The sequence below is a fragment of the Capricornis sumatraensis genome, chromosome 8, assembly GCF_032405125.1.
Source record: "Capricornis sumatraensis isolate serow.1 chromosome 8, serow.2, whole genome shotgun sequence".
In the NCBI taxonomy this organism is placed as follows: Eukaryota; Metazoa; Chordata; class Mammalia; order Artiodactyla; family Bovidae; genus Capricornis; species Capricornis sumatraensis.
The window spans coordinates 96,940,309-96,963,590 of NC_091076.1; the positions used below are offsets into that span (position 1 = coordinate 96,940,309).

At 37.3% G+C, this 23,282-nt stretch overlaps 1 protein-coding gene across 3 annotated transcripts in view; it reads left to right on the forward strand.

Moving 5' to 3' along the window:
• The window catches only part of TLK2 (tousled like kinase 2), a 125,093-nt gene that overhangs the window by 43,087 nt on the left and 58,724 nt on the right, over positions 1–23,282 (forward strand). For 2 of the 3 annotated variants that reach the window (XM_068978822.1, XM_068978824.1), the window contains 4 exons: positions 5,389–5,460; positions 6,364–6,433; positions 7,440–7,483; positions 18,277–18,444. In XM_068978822.1, the coding sequence (XP_068834923.1) occupies positions 5,389–5,460; positions 6,364–6,433; positions 7,440–7,483; positions 18,277–18,444 (354 nt within the window). Of the gene's footprint in view, positions 1–5,388; positions 5,461–6,363; positions 6,434–7,439; positions 7,484–8,204; positions 8,301–18,276; positions 18,445–23,282 lie in introns of all 3 variants that reach the window. The other variant, XM_068978823.1, reaches the window with a different exon arrangement.

Sequence of the window (23,282 nt, forward strand, 5' to 3'; positions counted from 1 at the left end):
AATTCTCCAGGCAAGAATACTGGAGTCAGCAGGCGGGTTCTTTACCACTAGTGCCACCTGGGAAGCCCCACAAACATTTTTAATTTTTAAAAAGTCTAATTTATCTTTTTTTTTTTTCTTTTGTTGTTGGCACTTTAAGTGTCATGTCTAAGAATTCTTTGTTCAGTTGAGGTTGTGAAGATTTACCCCTTTCATCTAAGAATTGTGTGGTTTTAGCTATTGGTTTCAGTTCTTGAACCATTTTGAGTTACTTTTTATATGGTGTGAAGTAGGAGTTTATCCTCATTGTTTTGCCTGTGGCTATCCAGTTGTCTCAGCACCCTTTGTTCAAAGGGCTATTCTTTCCCCTATTGAATGGTGTTGGCGCCTTTGTCAATAATCATTTGACCATAGATTATGGATTTCTCTCTGAGCTCTCAGTTCTTTTCCATTGGTCCATCTTTATATCAGTGCTACACTGTCTTGATTAGTTTCGTTTGTAGTAAGTCTTGAAGTCAGGAAAAAGTCACCTTCTTTTTCAGGGTTCTTTTGGTCCTTTATAATTCCTTTTTTTTTTTTTTTTTTTTGAGGGTGGGAGCCACACAACACAGCATGTAGAATCTTAGTTCCCTGACCAGGGGTGGAATCTGTGTCCCTTGTAGTGGAAGTATGAAGTCTTAACTACTGGACTTCCCAGAAAGTCCCCATTCTCTATGAATTTTAGAATCAGCTTGTCAGTTTCTACAAAGAAGTCAGCTGGATTTCTACTGGGGATTCCATTGAATCTATAGATCAGCTGAGAGAGAACTGCTATTCTGACAGTGTTAAGTATTCCAGTTCATGAACATGGGATGTTTTTTCATTTATTTAGATCTTTAATTTCTTGCAGTAGTTTTTAAGGTAGTTTTTAGAGTATGTTTTTATTTCTTTTGTTTATATCTAGGTAGTTTATTCTCTTTGATGCTAACGTGAATTGCTTTCTTAATTTCATTTCAAATTATTCATTGCAGGATTATATAAATTGTAAAACAGATTTTTGTATATTGATCTTGTATCCTACAGTCTTTATGAGCTTGTTGGTTTAGCTAGTATTTTAGTGGATCCTTTTTGGTTTTATAGTATATCTTCTGGGAATAGCATAGTTTTAATTCTTCCTTTTCAATCTGAATGCCTTATTTATTTTTATTATTATTATTACTTTTTTGGGGGGGAGGTATAATTGCCTGCCTAGAACTTCTAGTATAGTGTTGAATATGTGGGTGAGAACAAACATCCTTGCCTTGTTTTGGGTCTTAGGAGAAAGCTTCCAGTGTTTAACTGTTAATTATGATGTGAACTGTAGGGTTTGTTTGTAGTTGCCCTTTTGTTGGGTTGATGAAGTTTCTTTTTTATTTATCTAAGAACTCCTTCCTTTGCTTTCATTTTGGAAGAACACTTTGCTCAATATATGAGTGTTGCTTGACCCAACACTCCCTGCCTCCGAACTCGCACTTTGAATATATTATCCTGCTGCCTTTTGGCTGTGATTGTTTTTGCTCAGAAATCAGCTGTTAATCTTACTTGGATTCCCTTGTAAGTAATGTGTTACATTTCTGCTTTTAAGATTTTCTCTTTTTCTTTACCTTCCTTCAAGTATTTTTCCTATAGTATGTTTGTTTATGAGGCCTTTTGTGCTTGGAGTTTTTCAAGCTTCTTGTATCAGTAAGTTATTATTATTTTTTAATAATTTGAGAAAATTTCAGACAATTTCTTCAAAAAGTTTTTTCTGCTCCTTTCTTGCTCTCCTCTCCTTTGGGTATCCCAATTATGTACATGGTGATGTACTTAACAATATTCCACATTTCTTTGAAGCTCTGTTCATTTTTCTTCTTCTTTTTTTTTTATTGTTTGTTTATTTTTCAGCTTGCATAATCTCTTTTGACCTGTCTTCCAATTTGCTAATTATTTCTTCTGTCAGTTCACTTCTTCTCTTGCGCCCCTCTCAGTTCAGTTCAATTCAGTCACTCAGTTGTGTCCGACCCTATGGACTGCAGCACTCCAGGCCTCCCTGTCCATCACATACTCCCGGAGTTCACTCAAACTGATGTCCTTTGAGCTGGTGATGCCATCCAGCCATCTCATCCTCTGTCATCCTCTTCTTCTCTCGCCTTCAATCTTTCCCAGCATCAGGGTCTTTTCAAATGAGTCAGCTCTTCGCATCAGGTGGCCAAAGTATTGGAGTTACAGCTTCAGCATCAGTCCTTCCATTGAATATTCAGGACTAATTTCCTTTGGGATGGACTGGTTGGATCTCCTTGCAGTCCAAGGGACTCTCAAGAGTCTTCTCCAACACCACAGTTCAAAAGCATCAATTCTTCGGTGCTCAGCTTTCTTTATAGTGCAGCTCTCACATCCATACATGACCACTGGAAAAACCATAGCTTTGACTAGACAGACCTTTGTTGGCAAAGTAACGTCTCTGCTTTTTAATATTCTCTCTAGGTTGGTCATAACTTTCCTCCCAAGGAGTAAGCGTCTTTTAATTTCATGGCTTCAGTTACCATCTGCAGTGATTTTGGATCCCAGAAAAATAAAGTCAGCCACTGTGTCCGCTGCTTCCCCATCTGTTTGCCCTCAAGTGATGAGACCAGATGCCATGATCTTACTTTTCTGAATGTTGAGCTTTAAGCCAACTTTTTCACTCTCCTTTCATCAAGTGGCTCTTTAGTTCACTTTCTGCCATAAGGATGGTGTCATCTGCATATCTGAGGTTATTGGTATTTCTCCCAGCAATCTTGATTCCAGCTTGTGCTTCATCCAGCCCAGCGTTTGTCATAATGTACTCTGCATATAAGTTAAATAAGCAGGGTAACAATATATAGCCTTGATGTACTCCTTTCCTATTTGGAACCAGTCTCTTGTTCCATGTCCAGTTCTAACTGTTGCTTCCTGACCTACATACAGATTTGTCAGGAGGCAGGTCAGGTGGTCTGGGATTCCCATCTCCTTAAGAATTTTCCACAGTTTGTGGTAATCCACACAGTCAAAGGCTTTGGCATAGTCAATAAAGCAGAAATAGATGTTTTTTCTGTAACTCTCTTGCTTTTTTGATGATCCAGCAGATGTTGGCAATTTGATCTCTGGTTCCTCTGCCTTTTCTAAAACCAGCTTGAACATCTGGAAGTTCACGGTTCACGTACTGTTGAAGCTTGGCTTGGAGAATTTTGAGCATTACTTTACTAGCATGTGAGATGAGTGCAATTGTGTGGTAGTTTGAGCATTTTTGGCATTGCCTCTGTTTGGGATTGGAATGAAAACTGACCTCCAGTCCTGTGGCCACTGCTGAGTTTTCCAAATTTGCTGGCATATTGAGTGCAGCACTTTCACAGCATCATCTTTCAGGATTTGAGAGAGCTCCTCTGGAATTCCATCATCTCCACTAGCTTTGTTCATAGTGATGCTTCCGAAGGCCCGCTTGACTTCACATTCCAGGATGTCTGGCTCTAGGTGAGTGATCACACCATCGTGATTATCTGGGTCTTGAAAATCTTTTTTGTATAGTTCTTCTGTGTATTCCTGCCACCTCTTCTTAATAATTTTTGCTCCTGTTAGGTCCATACCATTGCTGTCCTTTATTGAGCCTGTCTTTGCATAAAATGTTCCCTTGGTATTTCTAATTTTCTTAAAGAAATCTTGTCTTTCCCATTCTGTTGTTTTCCTGTATTTCTTTGCACTGATCGCTGAGGAAGTCTTTCTCTCCTTGCTGTTCTTTGGAACTTTGCATTCAAATGGGTATATCTTTCCTTTTCTCCTTTGTTTTTCGCCTCTCTTCTTTTCACAGCTATTTGTAAGGCCTCCTCAGACAGTCATTTTGCTTTTTTGCATTTCTTTTCCATGGGGATGGTCTTGATCCCTGTCTCCTGTACAGTGTCACGAACCTCCGTCCACAGTTCATCAGGCACTCTGTCTATCAGATCTAATCCCTGGAATCTATTTCTCACTTCCACTGTATAATTGTAAGGGATTTGATTTAATCATACCTGTTTGATGATTGTTTGCCATTCATTCTGACTGCAGGATGACTCCTCCCTGGTGGGGCTTTATTCCTTGGTTCTCTCTTTCTAACTAACTGACCTACAGTCTAGGCTGTATCTTCATTACACAACTATTTTCCCACTTGCCTTTTGCCACAGTCTCCATTGAATATCTGTAGATTTAAACTTGTCCACACTCTGTTGAGAATGAAGTCAGGTCCTTTGGGAAGAGATTTGGTACTGTATGTTCCAACGTTTTACCCCCAGCAAAATATCTAAGCCAGGGTTCTGGTGTTGGGGGTGGGGACAGTGAGTAACACTTTCCTGTGAGTGACATTCAGCCTCTAGGAACTGAATACCAGGAGCGGAGGTATAGATGGGGTGCACACAGCAAGCAGCTTGTCTCTCATGATGTGGAACCACTACCTTATGAGCTGAGCGAGAGGCCTGTTGGAGTCCCAGTATTCTCAGTGTATGAAGCTAAGGCAGAGCCTCCCTTCCACAACTCATTGTTAGGCAGATGGCAGCTTCCTGTCTTTGATGTACTTGGCTGGGACTTAGCTTCAGTGACAGAGTGCTGGGGACGAAATGAGAAGCCTGAAGTTCTGCTCCTCTCAGGAAGGAAGCCCTTGACTGAGAGCTGGGAGAAGGAGGGGGCTTGTGCTCTTGCCTGCAGCAGTCTGGAATCCTGCTGAGACGGGAGGGTGGGGTATGGGAAGAAAAGCGTGATCTTAGTTCAGGTACCACAGACTGTCACCTTGCAGGCTAAATTTTCGTGGATTTTATTGAATGGTTGTTTCTTCATTAGCTCTTTGCCCTTAGGGACCATTGTCAGAGGCTTTGAGTGGTGGTTTTAAAAAATAATTTTCATCAGTTTCTCTGAGCAGCAGGCTAGCAGAGATCCTCACACTGTTAGGCTTAGAGGTCAGTCTTTTATAACTGTTTTTTGAGCTGGCAGTCTCTTTAAAGCATGATTTGAAAAAGTGTTTGCTTCATTATGGTCTCTGACCACCCCCCCTCATGAGGAACCCTTGGCATACCCTTAACATAACTTTCAGATAGCGACTGTAAGATACAAGAATCACGAGAATCGTTTTTCCCTTGCTTGTTTTCCTTAAAGAATGAACTTGCTCCATGTGGAAGTACTCTAGAAGGGGAAAGTTTGCACAAGAGTTCAGAGTTTATAAAGGAAATGAAAATAACATTAGGTAGAGAATTTTAACATGAGTGCCCTCTACTATATGATGGATGGAGTTCTTTTCAAGTTGGCTCAGAGGTGTTGCAGTTACTTCTTGGTTTCTTTGACTTGACCTAGATATCACAATCACATGGCTTCTTCCTCATTTTTCCTGTCATCTTAGTTTCTTTTGATTCCTTTTTGTTTTTTTCTTTTCAGGGGCCACTCAATAGTGAGTCTTCCAACCAGAGCTTGTGCAGCGTGGGGTCCTTGAGTGATAAAGAAGTAGAGGTAAGAAGCCACATCCATCGCAAGACTTCTCATATTCCCACACTTAAGATCTGGGTTAAACCATAGCACTGCAGACTCTGGGGTCCTGTTAGGGTTTGTGTGAATGATTCCCCTTAGAGTTGTGTGCTCTTTGTGTCTGCCCAGTTGCCATGTGGCCCTGATGGGTTTTTATTACTGTAATCATAGTAATGAATAAAAGGTAGAAATTTGCAGTTGTAGCTGAATTAGTCTAGGTGTCCTTGAATTTTGGCACTTCTTAGTACTTCACCAGAGTGAGTCATTGTGGCCTGAAAGACTACAGTAACAAAATAAGTTTTTTATTTTTTAAAGGCAAATAACCTAGCTGAATATATAACCGCTTACTTTGCACTTAGATAAGACTTTGAATAGAATAGTCAGTTGACTGATCATGCAGATATTTCCTTTTTGGAAAAAAAATTTAGATTTAAGCTCTTTTAAAGTAGAAATATTGGGATTCCCTGGTGGTCCAATGATTAGGACTCAGCGCTTTCACTGCTGGTGTCTGGATTTTCAATCCCTGATCAGGGAACTACTATCCCACAAGTTGCATGGCGTGGCCTCAAAAAGAAAAAAATATTGTAACAGCTGCTATTTGAGAGCCTACCTTATGCTAGATGCTTGTACTACATTTGTGCTTTATAAAATAGCTCATTTAAGCTTTTGCAGCAACCCTGATTTACAGATAAGTAAATTAAAGCTCTGATATTTTAAGCACTTGGCCAAAAATTGTATAAATGGTTTGATTTCAGATCTTATATTCTTTCTATGACCCTGAGTCAGTTAATTCCCCTTATAAATTTGATATTTTTAACGTACACTCTAATTTTCATAACGTGAAAAATTTAACAAAATGCTAATTGTGATGTATATGGTATTTAACAGACTCCTGAGAAAAAACAGAATGACCAGCGAAACCGGAAAAGAAAAGCTGAACCATATGAAACTAGCCAAGGTAGTAATAATTTCACACCAGTAAAAATATAAATTCTTATGTACTTAGTATGAAACTTCCAGCTCACACTAATTAGTTTGTGTACAGGGATTCCTAACAGTGGAGATTTGCATTCCTTAAGGGAGTATCTGGCTATTTATTATAGACTTGCCATTCGATACACGCTTGACAAAACAGTGTCAGTTCTGTGGGGACTCTAGTTTTCCCTGTTGTAAGTTAATAGTCTTCTCGCCATGGATTTGTCTTCAGAATAAGCATTTATTGTACAGAAAAGAGATTGCATAGCAGTTTTAACTATGTCTTGCACTAGATCAGTGGTTTGTTAATAATAGGCAAGCAGAAATGGTTGCATGTACATGGCTGTCCTTTTACATACCCTTCTTCCATGTCAGTTACTCAGTTGAATAATTGGCGCCCAGTGGAATAAATCTGTGAGTATGATGGTCATAATGCCAGATTTCTTTAAATAATTAAAGAAAGAATAAATGAAATGGAAGAGCTTCCAAGAAACGAAAGGGCCCCTCCCCCCATTTTGTATCTTTTAATCTGCAAATCAATTTTTACTTTTGTGGGAGAAAATTTTCCCAAAGTAACAAGGTCACATAAATTTACTTGTGAAATAGAATAAACCCTTTAGTTCTGATGACTTTGTTTTGAATTTTTTTATCCTCTTAGTTGGGGGTATAGTTTATAGTTTAGTTTTATTTTGATTCACAGTTATGGCATAAGCTTTGTTAGTGTACTTGTAAAAGAAAGCATAGTGAGTCTTCAAGGAAAGCAAGCTATGAAAAGTTCTTTCTTTCACTGCTTATTTCAGTGTTTTATTTTGTGGTGGAAACTGTCTTCTGTTCTTAGGAAACAGGTATTTTGGCTCATTTGTTAAAAGTAAAGTTGACATTTGAATTGGTAACAGCATAGGCAGTCATTGAATATATAATACACTTTAGCAAATGATGGTTTACTTGTGTTACTGGAAAAACTATACTTACTTTGGTTTTATTTTCAGGGAAAGGCACTCCTAGGGGACATAAAATTAGTGATTACTTTGAGGTAAGTTAAATTTTTGGAAAAAGAAATCTATAGTGACTTAAAAAAAAAAAAGAACCTAAATCCTTTCATTCATTTAAAGCTTTAGAAAGGAATATATTGCCTTTACTGTGCTCTCCTCCCCTTCCTCCCCACCTTCATCAGCCTGATGTTGCTCCATCTCTATAAGAGGAAACAGCTGCTGACTTCCCAAATTTAAATTTGTTCATGATGTGTCTTGTCTGTGATGATATAAAAATTCACAAATGAGGTGATTGTTTTCTTGGCCAGACTAGGTTTTGTGTCTTAGAAAGGTTGAAGTGGAATGACTTGGACTCTTCTTTTGTCCTCTGCCTGTAGTCCAGTGGAACCTGTAGTGAGCTCACCAGCCTATCCTTAGTGGTTGCTGAAGGGGACACTAACATACACTGTATTCCTGCTTCATGTATTTTGAGACAAGAAGGGAAAACATTCTTCTCTTATGTCTTTTCAAAACATGTGTACCTTCAGGTTTCTAGCCATGTTTTCCTTATATCTTGGTACATTTCTGCTGGAGCTTCTTGTTAAAATCTCATTGAAAAGATAGCAGAATTTGACTTACATGGCATTTTCTCTAGAATAAAATGTGTAGACTTAAAGGGACCATATATGATTAAGACCTGTTTGTGTATTAATCTTTTACTCTCCTTATCTGAAGCATAGTACTGTTGTGAATTATTCATATCCATTTTTCCCTGTTGGCCAGTTTGCTGGGGGAAGCGGGCCAGGAACCAGCCCTGGCAGAAGTGTTCCACCAGTTGCACGATCCTCACCGCAACATTCCTTATCCAATCCCTTACCGGTAAGCATTCACCTGGAGAAATGTGACACCTGTTGTAGGAGACCAAGAAGCCCAGGAACACTCAAGCAAAGTTTCTCTTCTATTAATTACCCAAGGGGGGTGAAGTCTTAAGGAGAAACGTTCATAGCATTACCTGTGAATCACTTACCTTAGATTCAAATCTGTATCAGTCAGTTTACATTTTATAAGAGCTGATCCTGTTCTCCCGGTATAAATCGATTACTTCTAGGCCTGCAGCTCATTGTTCTATCAAGAAAGGGGGTTCCCGTCCAAACATTAGGTTTTTATCCTGGCCGGACATACATATTCCTGTAGTTTAATTCCTTTCAAAAAATTTTGATCAGCTCCTGGTATTTGACTTAATTGTATGGCTTGCTCAGTGATGTAGTAGACAAGCCAGTGCTGCACAGATTTGGGATAGGTTTGTTCTCTGCCTGTGAGTGAGATCTGAAACTCTATAAAAACATCACAGCCAAGTTAGTGGTTCTCAGGCCGGGGTAGTTTATCCCCTCAGGGGACATTTGGCATTGTTGAAGTAATTTTTGGTCAGAACTAGAGGGTAGGTAGAATGATGCCATAGGCATCTGCTGGGAAGAGGCCAGGGATGCTGGTGTACATCCTGCCACGCACAGGATAGGCGCCCACAACAAAGAATGATCCAGTCCAGAATGGTACTAGTGCCAAAGTTGAGAATCCCTGAACCAGCTCATGTAGGATTTTATGTCAGTTCCCTCAAGTGCCTTTGGCTGATTTGTTGATACCAGATGAGAACCCTGTACATAAGAGTGTATTATGTCCCTTGATGCCTCAGGTATTGCTGTGAGATCTTAGGGAAAAGGAAGACCAGAAGTTTTCATCCTAGGTCTCTGTTTCGGAAAGTTGCTTTTCTCTGCCTCAGCAGACTTGATTAATATTGCTTTTTTTCTTAAGTAATTTAGTCTCTGTATTGTTAAACTATTTAAAAATGTCCTTCTTCCCTCTTCTGTCTCATGAAAACATGCCTTCATTAGGGTGGTTATAATTAGTAAAGCACTTAGGAAAATGTATTCAGCTTGAAATTTTTTCTATTACTTTGTCATCATTGCCATATTTAAAAATATTGTAAATGTTCAATGTGTAGATATGTTAGGTTAAGATTTGTTAGCTAACTTTTGAGGAGACTTAGATCTGTATTTTTATTGTTTTAAACCAGTTACATGTTTTAAAATGTTAAATGGGATTCCAGAATAATCTATTTGGGACAAATATGATTTGTAGAATTTTGTTGTCTTACTACTCTTTTCTTCCTGAAAAAGGTTTTTTTTTTTCATTTGGTTTTCAGTAATGTGACCACCCATCTGTCATGTGTCCATTTAAGTCAGGTCTTAAGTGAAGACAAGAGAGAGGTACTCAAGTGGTCACTGACAGTCCTGCCACCTCTGTGCATGGTGGCCGGGCCTCATGATCGTGCAAATCTAAGTATGTCTTGGTTGTTAAAATAGAAACCAACCTTAATTTCCTTTTTCCATCACATTTTATCCTCCTATCTTAGATTCTGTGCTTCAGTGTTACAGTCAACTGATTTGTGTATATCCTTCGATTCCCTTTCCCCACTCTCTCCATTATACTTGCCTGAAAAAAACTCAGCCCTGATTAAATCTAATTTTCCACTTTTTCCTTGCCTGTATCTAAGCAGTTCAGCCTGGTTAGAGGAAAGCACATATACCCATGCTGGCTGATCTCACTTTAAGTTCGTGACCACCAACCTCATGAGCCTCTGAGTTGCTGCCAGTCCTATTATATTTCCATAGTTAATTCACCCTCCTAGATGAATATTTTGTATTTTTGTCATTTCCTGAAATCTTCCAGCAGCAATTCCTTCCCCTCTACTCTCTCAACTGATGACTTTACTTTTTTATTTTACTAGGAAAATAGAAGCAATCAAAAGAGAACTTTCCCATGTGCCTCTGTCAGCTCTACCAGGTTACTTGTATTCTTATCCATATCTGCCTTTTAGGATGCATGAACTGGCGAGCCCTTTACTTGGGCATCGATTTCCCTGAAAATTACATATGCACCTCTCCTTGCCATTTCTGTTTATATAACTAAATGAGTAGCTTAAAAAAACATCTGTAGGACTTCCCTGGTGGTCCAGTGGTTGGGAATCTGCCTGCCAGTGCAGGGAACATGGGTTCGATCCCTGGCCTGGGAAGATTCCACGTGCCACAGAGCAACTAAGGTCGTGCGCCACAGCTACTGAGCCTGCGCACCCCAGAGCCCGTGCTCTGCAACAAGAGAAGCCACCTCAATGAGAAGCCTGCACACAGCAATGAAGACCCAGAGCAGCCAGAAAAGATAGATAAATAATTTTTAAAAAATCCACTAGCACAACAAATTGCTCTTTTTGCAGTCTACCCTGTCCCTGTAGATAACAGTTTACTGTGTCCAGTTTTTCAGATCATAACTTCATGCCCCATATCTCATCCATCAAAATCCTATTTTCTCTTAAAAAAATACCCAAATCCACCCTCTTTTCTGTTCACTTGATTCTCTGATCAGTCTCTAAAGTAGTGTCCTTGTTTCTGCCTGTGTCTCACCTACTTTCAATATAGTAAGTAGCCAGAATGATTCTGTGAAAAATTTAAGTCAGATCCTATTCAGAACTGGCCAGGGGCTTGTCCAGACTGTTCTAGGCTTACATGGTCTAGAAGCTCCTACATAATCTTTGCTCCCCACATCATCTGACTCCATCTGCTCCCCTTCTTCCTCATGCCACTCAAGCTGCACTGGCCTCCTGGAAGTTCTGTAAACACTCTGAAGCACTCTACTTCAGCACCTTTGTACCTGCTATTTCTTCTTCCAAGAATAGCGTGATGAGCAAGTCCTTCATCAGACTATTGCTCAAAAATGACCTTGTCAGGAGAGGTCTCTCCTGGCCAACTTCTTTGAATAACAGTCCCTCTCACCTTGTAACTCTTTCCCCTAATCCTGCTTTAATTCTTAGTTATTACTATCTGGCATATGTATTTAAAATTTGATATATATATTTAAATTTTTATTGATTCATATTTATACATATAAAAGAGTATGCATGTACATCTACAGCTTAATCAATGTTCACCAACTGTACTAGTACAAGAAACAAAATACCAGCCCCTCCAGAAAGTCCCTTATGTTCCCTTCCTTTTATTAGCCCCCTCCCTGCAACTGGGGATAGCTACTGTCCTAACTTCTAATAGTAGCATAGATGAGGTTTTTTTTGTTTTTATACAGTGTATAAAAAGAATCACACAGTATATAATATACCCTGGTGTCTAGTTTCTTTCATTCAACATTACTTTGGTGAAAGTCATCCATGTTGTGTGTTCTAGATCATTCACTGTCGTCATTGTGTGGCATAATTTTATTTTTATTTAATTTACATATCTTAATTTTTAACTATACAGTTAGTTTGTTGCCCATCATCTTCCACCAGAATGTTGATCCCAAGAGAACTGGACCTTTGTTTTATTTACTACTATTTCCATCTCTTACACTGTTTGTTACATAAAGGTGTAATCACTTTAACTATTTCCCTCACTCCTTCACATAGAAGACAGATCTTGTTCCATGTTTAGTCTCTAACACCCAAAACAGTGTTGGGTACACAGTGGGAACTCAAGACTATTTGTTGAAAGAGAAGAATAGAAGAACAGATAAAGAATTATTTTAGCTTTTCCCCCTCCTAAGTGATTCTTCTATATTTTTTGTTAAATAGAGAAAAGTACACAAACTCTGAGCCTGTGAGTTCAGGAGTTGGTAAACTACAGCCTACAACTGTCAGGCCGAGAATGATTTTTAGATTTTTTGAGTTGTAGAGACAAAGAAGAATATGTCACAGAGTTATGTTGCCTGGAAAGCCTAAAATATTTCCGTCTGGTCCTTCACAAAAAAATATTTCCAGGCAGTCATTATGAAGTTAACTCCATTAATCATTACTTAGGTCAGAAAGTAAAATATTTCCAGCACCCTGGAAACCTTCCCTGATCACAGCTCCCTCCCAATACTCTAGAAACAACCACTGTTCTAATTTTTGTGATTATCATTTGCTTTTCTTTATAGTGTTGTCATTATGACAGTTTTGTTAATCATGGCATTTAATCACCATGTTTAAATCTTCTGTATTCTGACTTTTGGCTGTTTGTTCTGTCAATTACTAAGAGAGGTAAACATGACTGTCATGATTATGGGTATACTTTGTTTCTTCCTGTATTTATATTTTTGCTTTATGTATTACTAAGTGATTCTCTCTGTTTCTCCTGATACTTTTTGCTCTTAATGCAGTTTATCTGATATTAGTATATTCAAACCACTGCATAGTGTAAATATTTCTGTTTTTATATTGTCAGCTTTTCATTTATTATGTTTTCAGTATATCTGACAAATACATAGTTGAAATTTTTTTCTTTATTCAGTCTAAAATCTTTTTTAAGGGAATTACCTAGTGATCCAGTGGTTAGGAGTCAGCACTTTCACTGCTGGGGCCTAGGTTTGATCCCTGGTTGGGGAATTAAGATCCTGCAAGCTGTGTGGCATGGTCAAAAAAAAAATCTTTTTTAAACTTCAGTATTTATTCTGTTTACATTAATAAACAATCCTTATGTTGGTTTTAAATATTCTGGCTTTTAATGCATCTGTTGTTGCCTATTTCTTGCCTGTTCTATGTTACTGTTTCCTTCAATTCTTGTTTTCATTTGGATTCAAAAATGATTTCATGCTTTTCTCCTCCACTAGTAGGTAGATCCTGTGTGGTGTTTCTCTTAGAAGTTACCACAGGTGTCTTTAATGTGCCAGAGTTTGATGTTAACAGTCGCCTAGTTACATGATAACTTTGATTCCATTTCTGTGCTGCTGCCTTGGTGGTGGTGGTATAGGTTTATATTTTGCCTTAAAAAAAAAATATCTCTCTCTCTCTCTCTCTCTCTCTCTCTCACAGAGCATTATTATGGTGTCAGTGTTCATTTAGATTTATCCATGTACTTATTTACCTCTTTCTTTGTACTTCTTCCCTTTTTACATATCACACCTTCCACTTTAGGGAAGAAGTGGAAGTGAAAGAGTGGACTACTTCTGCCTTCCGTAGTCCTTAATACAGTATTTATCTGCTGGGGGTTAACTCTCTAGGTTTTTGTTTGCTGAAATAACTTTATTTTGCCCTTATTCTTGAAAGATATTTATGCTGTGTATATATCTAGATTTTTTTTTTCCCCACACACAGTTAGGTATATCATTACCATTTTTTTGGTTCCCCTTGTTACGACTGAGAAAATAGTTTTCATTTACTTGTTATTTCTTTGAAAGAAACTGCTCTGCTTCCCCTACCCACACCTACCCTTCTCCCCCCAACCCCCAGGCTACTTTACTTTGTGGTGGTGTGCAGTTTTGCTGTGAGACATCCTTTTATTTCTCTTCCATGTAACTTGTTGGGCTTCTGGTATTTGTGGGTTGCTGTCTTGTACCATTTCTGAATAGTTATTAGCCATTGTCTCTATCTCAGTCCTGTTCTCTTTTTCGTTCTCCTATAAAATTTCAGTGAACCATGTTAGACTGTCTCACTTTATCACCATGCCCCTTCATTTCTTTTTTCTTTTTCTTTTGGTCTCTGTGCTCCATTCTGGATAGTTTCTTGCCTTTCAGTTCTCAAATTCTCTGTTTTGGTGTATCTAATTTGCTGCATTGGATTCTTAATTTTTGTTATTTTATGTTCCCTGCAGATATAGTCAAACTGTCTTTTATTTCTGGAGTAATCTGGTAGACATAGTTGTTTCAAATCTGTTAATTTTTGTATTTGAAGTTTTAAAAAAATCTGTTTCTGCTATATCTTATTTTTCCTAGTTGTTGCTCACGTCTTTATTTCTTTTATGCTTTGATTGTCTGTGTGCTGCTCATTGTACTTGAAAAATTATTTGTGAGATTTCTTTGAGGTCTAAGATGAAGATATGTCTCTCCAGGGAGAATTTTTGTTTACTTCTCTCCAGTGTCTAGAGAGTCTACCAGTCTCTACAAACTCCGGAATTCCGGCTTGCTCTGTTTGTTTGACTTGCTAGATAGTTTCTTTCAACCAGACAAGCAGTATTGATTTGGATTGTATTAGCTTTTCTCAGGAGAGCTGGCACCCCCTGCATGGCCAAGGCAACTGTTGCAGGTCCTGGAGGGCGGGAGGACTATTTCTTCTGGCTTACATTTTTCCCTGATGTTTTAACCCTTTGAAAGTACAGCTTAAAGTGGGAAGGACGCTCATAAGCTGGATGGGCTTTGGCCTATGATTATCCACTTGGCAACATGGTGCCCAGGGATTGGAAAGTCAAGATCTTAGGGTGTTCTTAGGGCAAATGTGACTTTGATGCTTCTTTTACTACCTGTTTTGTGTTCCTTATTTCCGTTAGATTTTGCCATGACAAATCCCTACTATTTTGTCAGCTTTTCAATGCTTTTAATATCTTTTTAAAAAAACATTTTGTCCTGTGTTTATAGTTGTTTTCTAAAGGAATGTTGGTACAAACATCCCAACCTGCTGTATTGCCAGAGATATTTAAAGATCTTTTAAGCCCTTGGCAAATAATTATTGAATGTATGACAGAATGATTTAATATTGTATTGTAGCTTCAATGATAACAGTGTGCCAGGTAGTGAGATTACTGTTGTTAAGTAGTACAGGTATTCTGGAGCCTGCATTTAAATTTATTGGGTGGGATAAGAATGTTGTTTTTAAGGAGGTGTGGCTTTTACTCATAGATTAAAAAAAAACTATGAATTATTTTTTCCAGATCACTTTGATTCGTCTGTTTTACTTGTATTTTCTAAAGTGAAAATGTTAGTTTTCCCTGATAAAGGGATACATGCTGATTATGAAAGTCCAATAATTCAGAAGTGGTAAAATATAAAGTCCTTTCCACAAGAGCTATTATTAAAGAGTTTAGTGGGCATATATGTATACATGTATGTTCATATAGCAGATTCCCTCATTTCCATTGTATAAATTTACCTAGACGATAGACTTAAATATTTTGTATTCTCTAGTAATGCTGTAATGAATATCCTTGTTTGTACATCTGTGCTTACGCATTTGTTTCTTTTGGATAAATTTCCAAAGGTTAGTTCCCAAGTCAAAGAATATGCACACTTTAAAATGTCATCACATGAATGGATAAAGAAGATGTGGTGTGTGTACACACATACACTGGAATATTACTCAGCCATTAAAAAGAATGAAACGGTGCCATTTGCAGCAACACGAATGGACCTAGAGATTATCATACTAAATGAAGCAAGCCAGACAGAGAAAGGCAAATACCATATAAAATCACTTATATTAGAATCTTAAAAAATGATACAAATAAACTTATTTATAAAATAGAAATAGACCCACAGACATAGAAAACAAACTTATGGTTATAAAGGGAAAAGGGTGGATGTATAGGAATTTGAAATTAACATTAATATATACACTACTATATATAAAATAATAACCAACAAGGACTTACGGTATAGAACAGGCAACTGTATTCATATTTTATAATAACTTATAAAGGAAAAGAATCTGAGAAAGAAAATATGTGTTCAGTTACATAAATATAACTGAATCACTTTTCTGTATACCTGAAACTAACATAGCATTATAAATCAACTGTGCATCAGTTTAAAATAAATAAAGTGAAATATCATCACATAATTGATAGCAGGTCATCAGCAGTTTGAGAGTCCCAATTTCTTCCTATCCTTCTAATACTGAATTTTACATTATAGTCTTTGCTAGTGAGAAAAATACCTTGTTTTAAATTGCATTACTTCATCAGTGATATTAAACATCTTTTCATATGTTTAGTGGCCTTTTGGATTTCTCTTTTAATGCTTATTCAGTTCCTTTGCCTATTTATTCAAGTATTTGCTTTGTCTTGCTGATGGGTTATTGTTAGCTCATTGTCACTTATGGTGTGAATATTTTCTGCCTCTTTATAATTTGTTTTTTAACTTGTTTATGTCCACTTGCACCATTCAGAAGTCAAAAAATTAGAAGTGATCAAATTTATCAATGTTTTTCTCTTCATGACTTATTACTAGTTTTGTCTTATTCTTAGATGTTCCTATATGGTTTGTGTTTTTAATGTCATGTTTAAAAAGCCCTCACCACTAGAAAGTCATAATAGCATTTGTTTATATTTTCTTATAATTTTTATGTATACTATAAGGAAGTAATGTACTTTTCCTTTTGTCTAATATCTATGTACATATCCTATCATCTTTGTAATAAAATTCCCGCTAATTAGAAATGCAGTATAGTCACAGAGTATACATCCGTTTTATATGGGTCTCTTTCTGATTTTTCCGTGCCACTGATTAGTCTGCTTGTTCCTTTACCAGTATTATGCTTATTTGGTTAATGTTGCTTTGCTCTTCGTGTTTAGTCGCTAAGTCACATCCAAGTCTTTGCAACCCCATTGTACTGGAGCCCACCGGGCTCGCCTATGTCCATGGGGTTTCCCAAGCAAGAATATTGGAGTGTGTTGTCATTTCCTTCTCGGGATCATCCCAAGCCAGGGTTGTCTCCTGCACTGGCAGGTGGATTCTTAAACACTGAGCCACCAGAGAGGCCAGTGTTGCTTTGCAGTAAGTTTTAATAGCTGGTCAGGTTTCCCTGATACCCTTTATCAAAAATTACATGGCTAATTTTGATTATTTTTCCAAGTGGACCTCAGAACTAAAATGTGAAAATCCATAGAAACAATCTCCCCAAAGAGCAGAGGAGAATCTAGATGATCGATCGCTATACTACCACAACACCTTTTGTTGCAAAAACAGAAACAAAAATACACAAAATGCCCTAAGCACTGGCTTTTAGTGAGATTTGACATATATAAAATTTGAACTCAGGAGCATAGTGTTTTGCCATTTAACGTTGGTTGTCTTTTATGTTTGTCAGTGAGCTATAGTTTTTGTTTTACGTGTAATCTGCATATTGTTTCCTTCTAAGTATTTTACAGATAATTTTGAATCTGATTTTTTCCTGATGCTGCTTGTTCTGATTATAATCAAGTTGTTGCTATATGGGGAAGTTATTGATTTTTGTGTATTTATTTTATATTTGGCCATCTTACTAAACTCTTATTTGTTGTTTTTCAGTTGATTTGTTTGGTTTCCTTTGTGAATAGTTATATCATCCAAAATTGACACTTTCTAATGTTTGATATTTTCCAGTGTTTATACCTCATATTGTTTTCCTTATCACTTTGGCTAAAAATTCTATGATAATGTTGAATGACTGTGATATTAATGTGTTAACCCCTGTTTAGTTCCTAATTTTAATGAAGGTATCTCAAGTATAGTACCATTAATTACAGTTATGTTTATTTCTGAAAAAATACTCTGTTGAATTATAAATGGAATCCTATAGTTTTTTTAAGTATTGCCCAACAATGTGCAAATCTTTTTGCATCTAAAGGAAAGAATCTTGATTCTCTGCCCTCCCACACCAACATTAATGTAGTGAATTACATTAGTAGATAGAATAATGAACTATCCTTACATTTTACATTTAATAAGCCATACATAATTGTGGTATATTATTCTTTTGTTTGTATTTATTTTATATTTTGCATATGGGTATAATATGGTAATAGAATAGAATAGAGAGTAAAGTAAGTAGGGGCCAAATGCCTTAATCTTTATTAACCTAGAGGTTAGAAATAGCATTTCCTTGTAGAATTGAGGGTATAATGAAGTTATTTGTTGAACTCTACAAAGTAACCTGCAGATTCAGAGTTCTGTAAATATAGAACCATTAAAATGTACTAAGATCCAGTGATAATGTTACTGTACTCTCCATATTTGTTTTCAGAGGGGTTTTTTTTTTTAAGTCCTTCTTATATCTGATAACTGTGTTTTAATCTGTTGCACGTTTTGGCAGTATCAGATGTTTTCTTTGTCATGTAATTTGTGTGTGTTCTTTCATGTTTTCCAGCGGCGAGTAGAACAGCCTCTCTATGGTTTAGATGGCAGCGCTACAAAGGAGGTGTCAGAGGAGCAGTCTGCCCTGCCAACGCTTATGTCAGTGATGCTGGCAAAACCTCGGCTCGACACAGAGCAGCTGGCACAGAGGGGAGCTGGCCTCTGCTTCACTTTTGTCTCAGTGAGTACTGAGGCTGCGTTTATGCACATCCTTGTTTTCCTGGAGCTGAGATGGAGTTTGAGTAAGGATTTTGGTAGAGAGGTGATGATTTCTAACTCTGTGTTACCTGTAAAGATGTGTGCTTGTGCTCGGCCCCGCTTGGCTCAAGGCACTGGGAGAGACTGCTTTATCAAAGTCTGAGTGTCCTGTGGGATGGAAAACACAACCTTAGGTTGACAAAGAACAGAAAATACAGATTAAATTCCATTACAAATTAAAAATAAAATCTCCAGACTCCAACCATCACTTATTTGAAGTAATAGTCAAGTTAATAAAATATTAGTGTGGGGATAGGCATGCTTACTAGGCATTTTCCCCTCTATGGTATCTGGACAGCCTGCATGCTTGCTTTCTCTCATTTCTTCAGAGTATTAGCACAGTTGCTTTTCCAAGACTATTTGGCTACCTGTTTGTTCCTTTCAGCTTACTTCTTCTTCCTTGAAGAACAGGAATTTGATTATTATAAATGTTTGACCCCATTTGTTTATTTGCCAAGTTAAAATGCAGTTTGACTTAAAAGTTGTTGCTTTTCTTGGTTTCTTTACCCTGCCAAGGACCTGTTTGTTTTCAGTGATGCAGTAAAGCAACAGAAAGCCCCATTGCCCTATCCTTCCATTTTTAGGGGCCTTCTTCAGAGCTAACAATACCATTGATCAACGTTTCTTTCTCTGTTACTGGTTCATTTTCTCCAGTAATCTGTTTCCTCCTTATTTCCTCCATGGTTTCTGAGCAAATAAATCTCTATAATCTCTGGGATTAACCCACGCATGATTGTATTAAAAAAGGCCATGAAATGGTGGGTGTCTTAAGGAAAGGAGATAAAAATAATAAAATAATTAGATAGGGATCATTGTGTATTATTTGAATCCCTTCTGCCCTTCCTTCCTTCTCTCATTCTTTCCTTCCTCAGCTTAAAACAGTACCCATGTATTACCTCACAGTTCTTTAAGTTTGGGGGTAATTTATTGCTGAGCAATAGAGAACTAATACATGTGGCTTTATCTTTAATGCCTCCTTTTCTCCTCATATGCTACATCTAATCTACCAGAAAACATACTTACATCTAGAATCTGACCATCTCTCACCATCTCCACTGCCACCATGATGGCCCAGCATCTCTTTGCTTTGGAATACTTTCTTATAGAGGAGTAATATGGTAATCACATCTGAAGAAGGAACATGGAAATAGTATTAAAAACCAAAGGCCTAGAAGCTTTGATATAGTTCTGTTTCTCTTTGCTTCTCTGCAGTTCCAACTGGGATATAAACAGTGAGATAAAAAAGGAGAAAAGCAAAAAAGTTAGCTTAACAAATGTTGGTTAATAGAGACAAGTGTTTCCTTTAAAAAAAATAAAAGGCAAAGGCTATGAACAGGCAGTTTTAACAGGGGAAAAAAAGGACAAATGTCTAAATGTGGAAAATTGGTTAACTTTAGATATAGAGAAATGCAAAATAAAATAACTTATCAAATTGACAAGGACTAGTAAATTTGGTGATTTCTTGGTACAGGTAGTGGTTTAGATACATATACAGTGCTATGTGTAGGTATAAATTGGTACAGTCAATTGTACAAGTTGGCAGTATATCTCAGTGTTAAGTTTACATATCCCTGGGTCCCGAAATTCCATTCTCATGAACTACACAAAGATTATTGTATTGTTTATAAATTGCAAAAATCTGGAAGCAGTGTCCTTCCACAGTGTTTCAGAGGAACTTCTAACAAGAATACCTGTTATCTCCATGTTGCTAAGTCTGGCAATCAGTTCTCAGAACTTATTCAATATAATTCATTAGCTGCAGTTGATCAGTCCCTTCTCTAAGCACATGGTCTTTTCTTTGCTTCTGCCTTTCTGATTCTTCTTCATTTCCTGGATCTCCAAATATTGGAGTGCCCTAGGGCTCAGTCTTCAGTCCTCTTGTATACCATCTTTCAGTAAGGAGAGTCTCGTTTAGTTTCTTACTTTCAATCATCACCTATATTCAGAAGACTTCCAAATTTATATCTGCAGCCCAGAGCCCTTCCCTGAATTCTGGACCTATGTAGTCAGTTGTCTGTGTCTAATAGGCATACCAAATTTAACACAACCGAAGCTGAATTCTTCACTTTGTTTCCCCATTCCAAACCCCATTTCTTCCACATCTCAGCAGTTATCAGCTCTCAGCTTACAATTGTTCAAAAATCCTGGAGTCATTCTAGTCTTATCTCTTTATTTTATATCCTAATTCTGAATCCATCAGCAAGTCTACTGATTTTACCTTCAAAATATGTTCAGAATCCTGCTGCTTCTCCTGCCCTTAACGATGACCACTCAGATCTCGTCTCCCACTGAGATCATGGTGGCAGCCTCCTACCTGAACTGTTAGCTCTGCCTTTGTTCTCAGCAGATCAGAGTGATCCCATTGGAGCTTAAGTCCAGGCCATGCCACTCCCCTGCTCACAAGTGTTTATAATGGCACATAATGCCTTGCATGGCCTGTTTCCCACCACTTTGACATCTGTTACTACTGCCTCCCTCCATCACCAAGTTCCATCCTCACGGGCTGCCTTTCTTGAAATACTGCCTGTTGTCTCTCACCTCAGGGCCTTTATCTTAACATTCTTCCTCTAGATATCACCTTGCCTTGTCCCCTTGGTTCTCTCTAGTCTCTGCTTAAGTCTACAGCCTATTAGAAAGGCTGTATTGTATAAGATAGCACTCCTTCCTGCTCCCCCCAAAGTTATATAGCTGCTGTGCCCTAATTTTTCTTCTTAGCCTTATCACCAGCTTACCTGCTATAATTTACTTCTTTGTCTCACTCCTCACCCCCATCCTAACTCCCCTCCACTGAAATGTAAGCTGCATCAGGTCAAGGACTTAACTTTGTTCACTTCTGCACCGCCAGCACTGGAACAGGATCTGCTCTCATATACACGCAGTTTAATTATATGTTGTATGAATTAATGAAGCCATCTTTCATATAAGGACTAGTTAAATAAAATGTAGTATGTATATACAATGGGATGCTCTACAGTTGACCAGTGAAGTGAGATAGACTTTTATGTCGTTTGTAGACTTTTTTTGGCCATGGAATCCCTTGCATTTCCATATGAATTTTAGGATCAACTTTTCAGTTTCTGTAAACCAGACCAGATGGAATTTATAACAGTTGTGCTGACTCTGCAGATTAATGTGGGGCAGTATTGCCCTCATTAAAAAAAGTAGGTATATGTGCTGGCAATGAAAGACCTATAGATCAATACTGATAAGTAAAAATAGGTGGCAGAATATTATGAGTCTGATCCTTTGAATGTTTGATCCCATGGAGGTCCATGGCATTCTCTAGGCCAGAATACTGGAGTGGGTAGTCTTTCCCTTCTCCAGGGGTTCTTCCCAACCTAGGGATCGAATCCAGGTCTCCTGCATTGCAGGCGGATTCTTTACCAGCTGAGCCACAAGGGAAGCCCATTTAAAATCATATTGCTACATAATTTTATGTATTTCAACATAGGAAATTTGATTTTCAACATTATAAACATATAATTTTCTAAACTGTAAAAGTAGTATATGTGCATGACCTACGAATAATTGAAGTGATAGAGAAGAGTAAAATTCTTTCCTTTGTATTCATGAGATAACCACTATTAAGAGTTTTAGATTTTGTACTGAATTCCACTTTAACTTCAGATTATCTTTTATGTACTCAACATTCTCCATTGTGAGAAATCTTTAACGTACCCAGCTTCCTTTTTCATCTTTCAGCTTTTTAGTTATTACTACATTGTTTGTGATATTTAGTTTGTTATTTTAACTATAATTGAATTGTTTCTGCTTTATAAATTATTCTAAAAATTGAAAACATTTAAGGAGCATTTAGAATATTATGATTGTTTCATTATTGTGCACCGTAACACCGAGTGATTTTATTGGATTCACTGAGAAGAAAGTCCTAGTCACTGAATTAGTTTAGATTGAATGAGACAGTTATAGTTGTCAAGGTTTAAAAGGTTTTTTTAAATATATATATGAGGTCTGTTATTTCCTCAAAAGCTACATCTTTTAACATTATATAAGATGTTCTTAAATGCTTTAATTTTTAGAAATGTAGTTAGCAGATTTTTTTTTGGCTGTGGGATCCCTTGTATTTCCATATGAATTTTAGGATCAGCTTTTCAGTTTCTGTAAACAGACCAGATGGAATTTATAGCAGTTGTGCTGACTCTGCAGACTAATTTGGGGGAGTAGACTTCATAAAGACATTGTTTTCCAGTCCATGAATATGAAATCTCTTTCCATTTATTTAGGTATCTTTAATTTCTTTATAAAGTAATAAAATTTGGAATTTTTGGTGTGTAGAGTTTGCCCTTGTTTTGTTCAAATTTTTTCTAAGAGTTTATTCTTTTTCATGTTATTGCAAATGTTTTTCAGAGATGGCCTTTTTTGGTATTGAAAAAGTTCCCTTCTTTTCTGAGTTCATTGAGTTCATCATGAAAGGGTACTCGATGCTTTCTCTACATCTGTTGAGATGATCATATGGTATCTTTTTGTTCTTGAGGTCTGTCCACTATCTGTCTTGTCCTTGTCATGTCGTAGCCTTTTTTTTACTCTTAAAAAACCTTTTACCTCAGAGAAGCTTTATTTTAGTATTCTTAGATTTTTCTTTCCCTCTGCTCTTTTCCTCCTAAAGCCTGTTAGATAGTTTTGAAGCCTCTTCCTGTTCATGTTGCTTAACTTTTCTTTCATGCTACTTGACTTTGTTTCTTTCTCTGGGAGATTTTCTTGACATTGTCTTTCAGATTTTCTGTATTCAGTTCTGTGCAT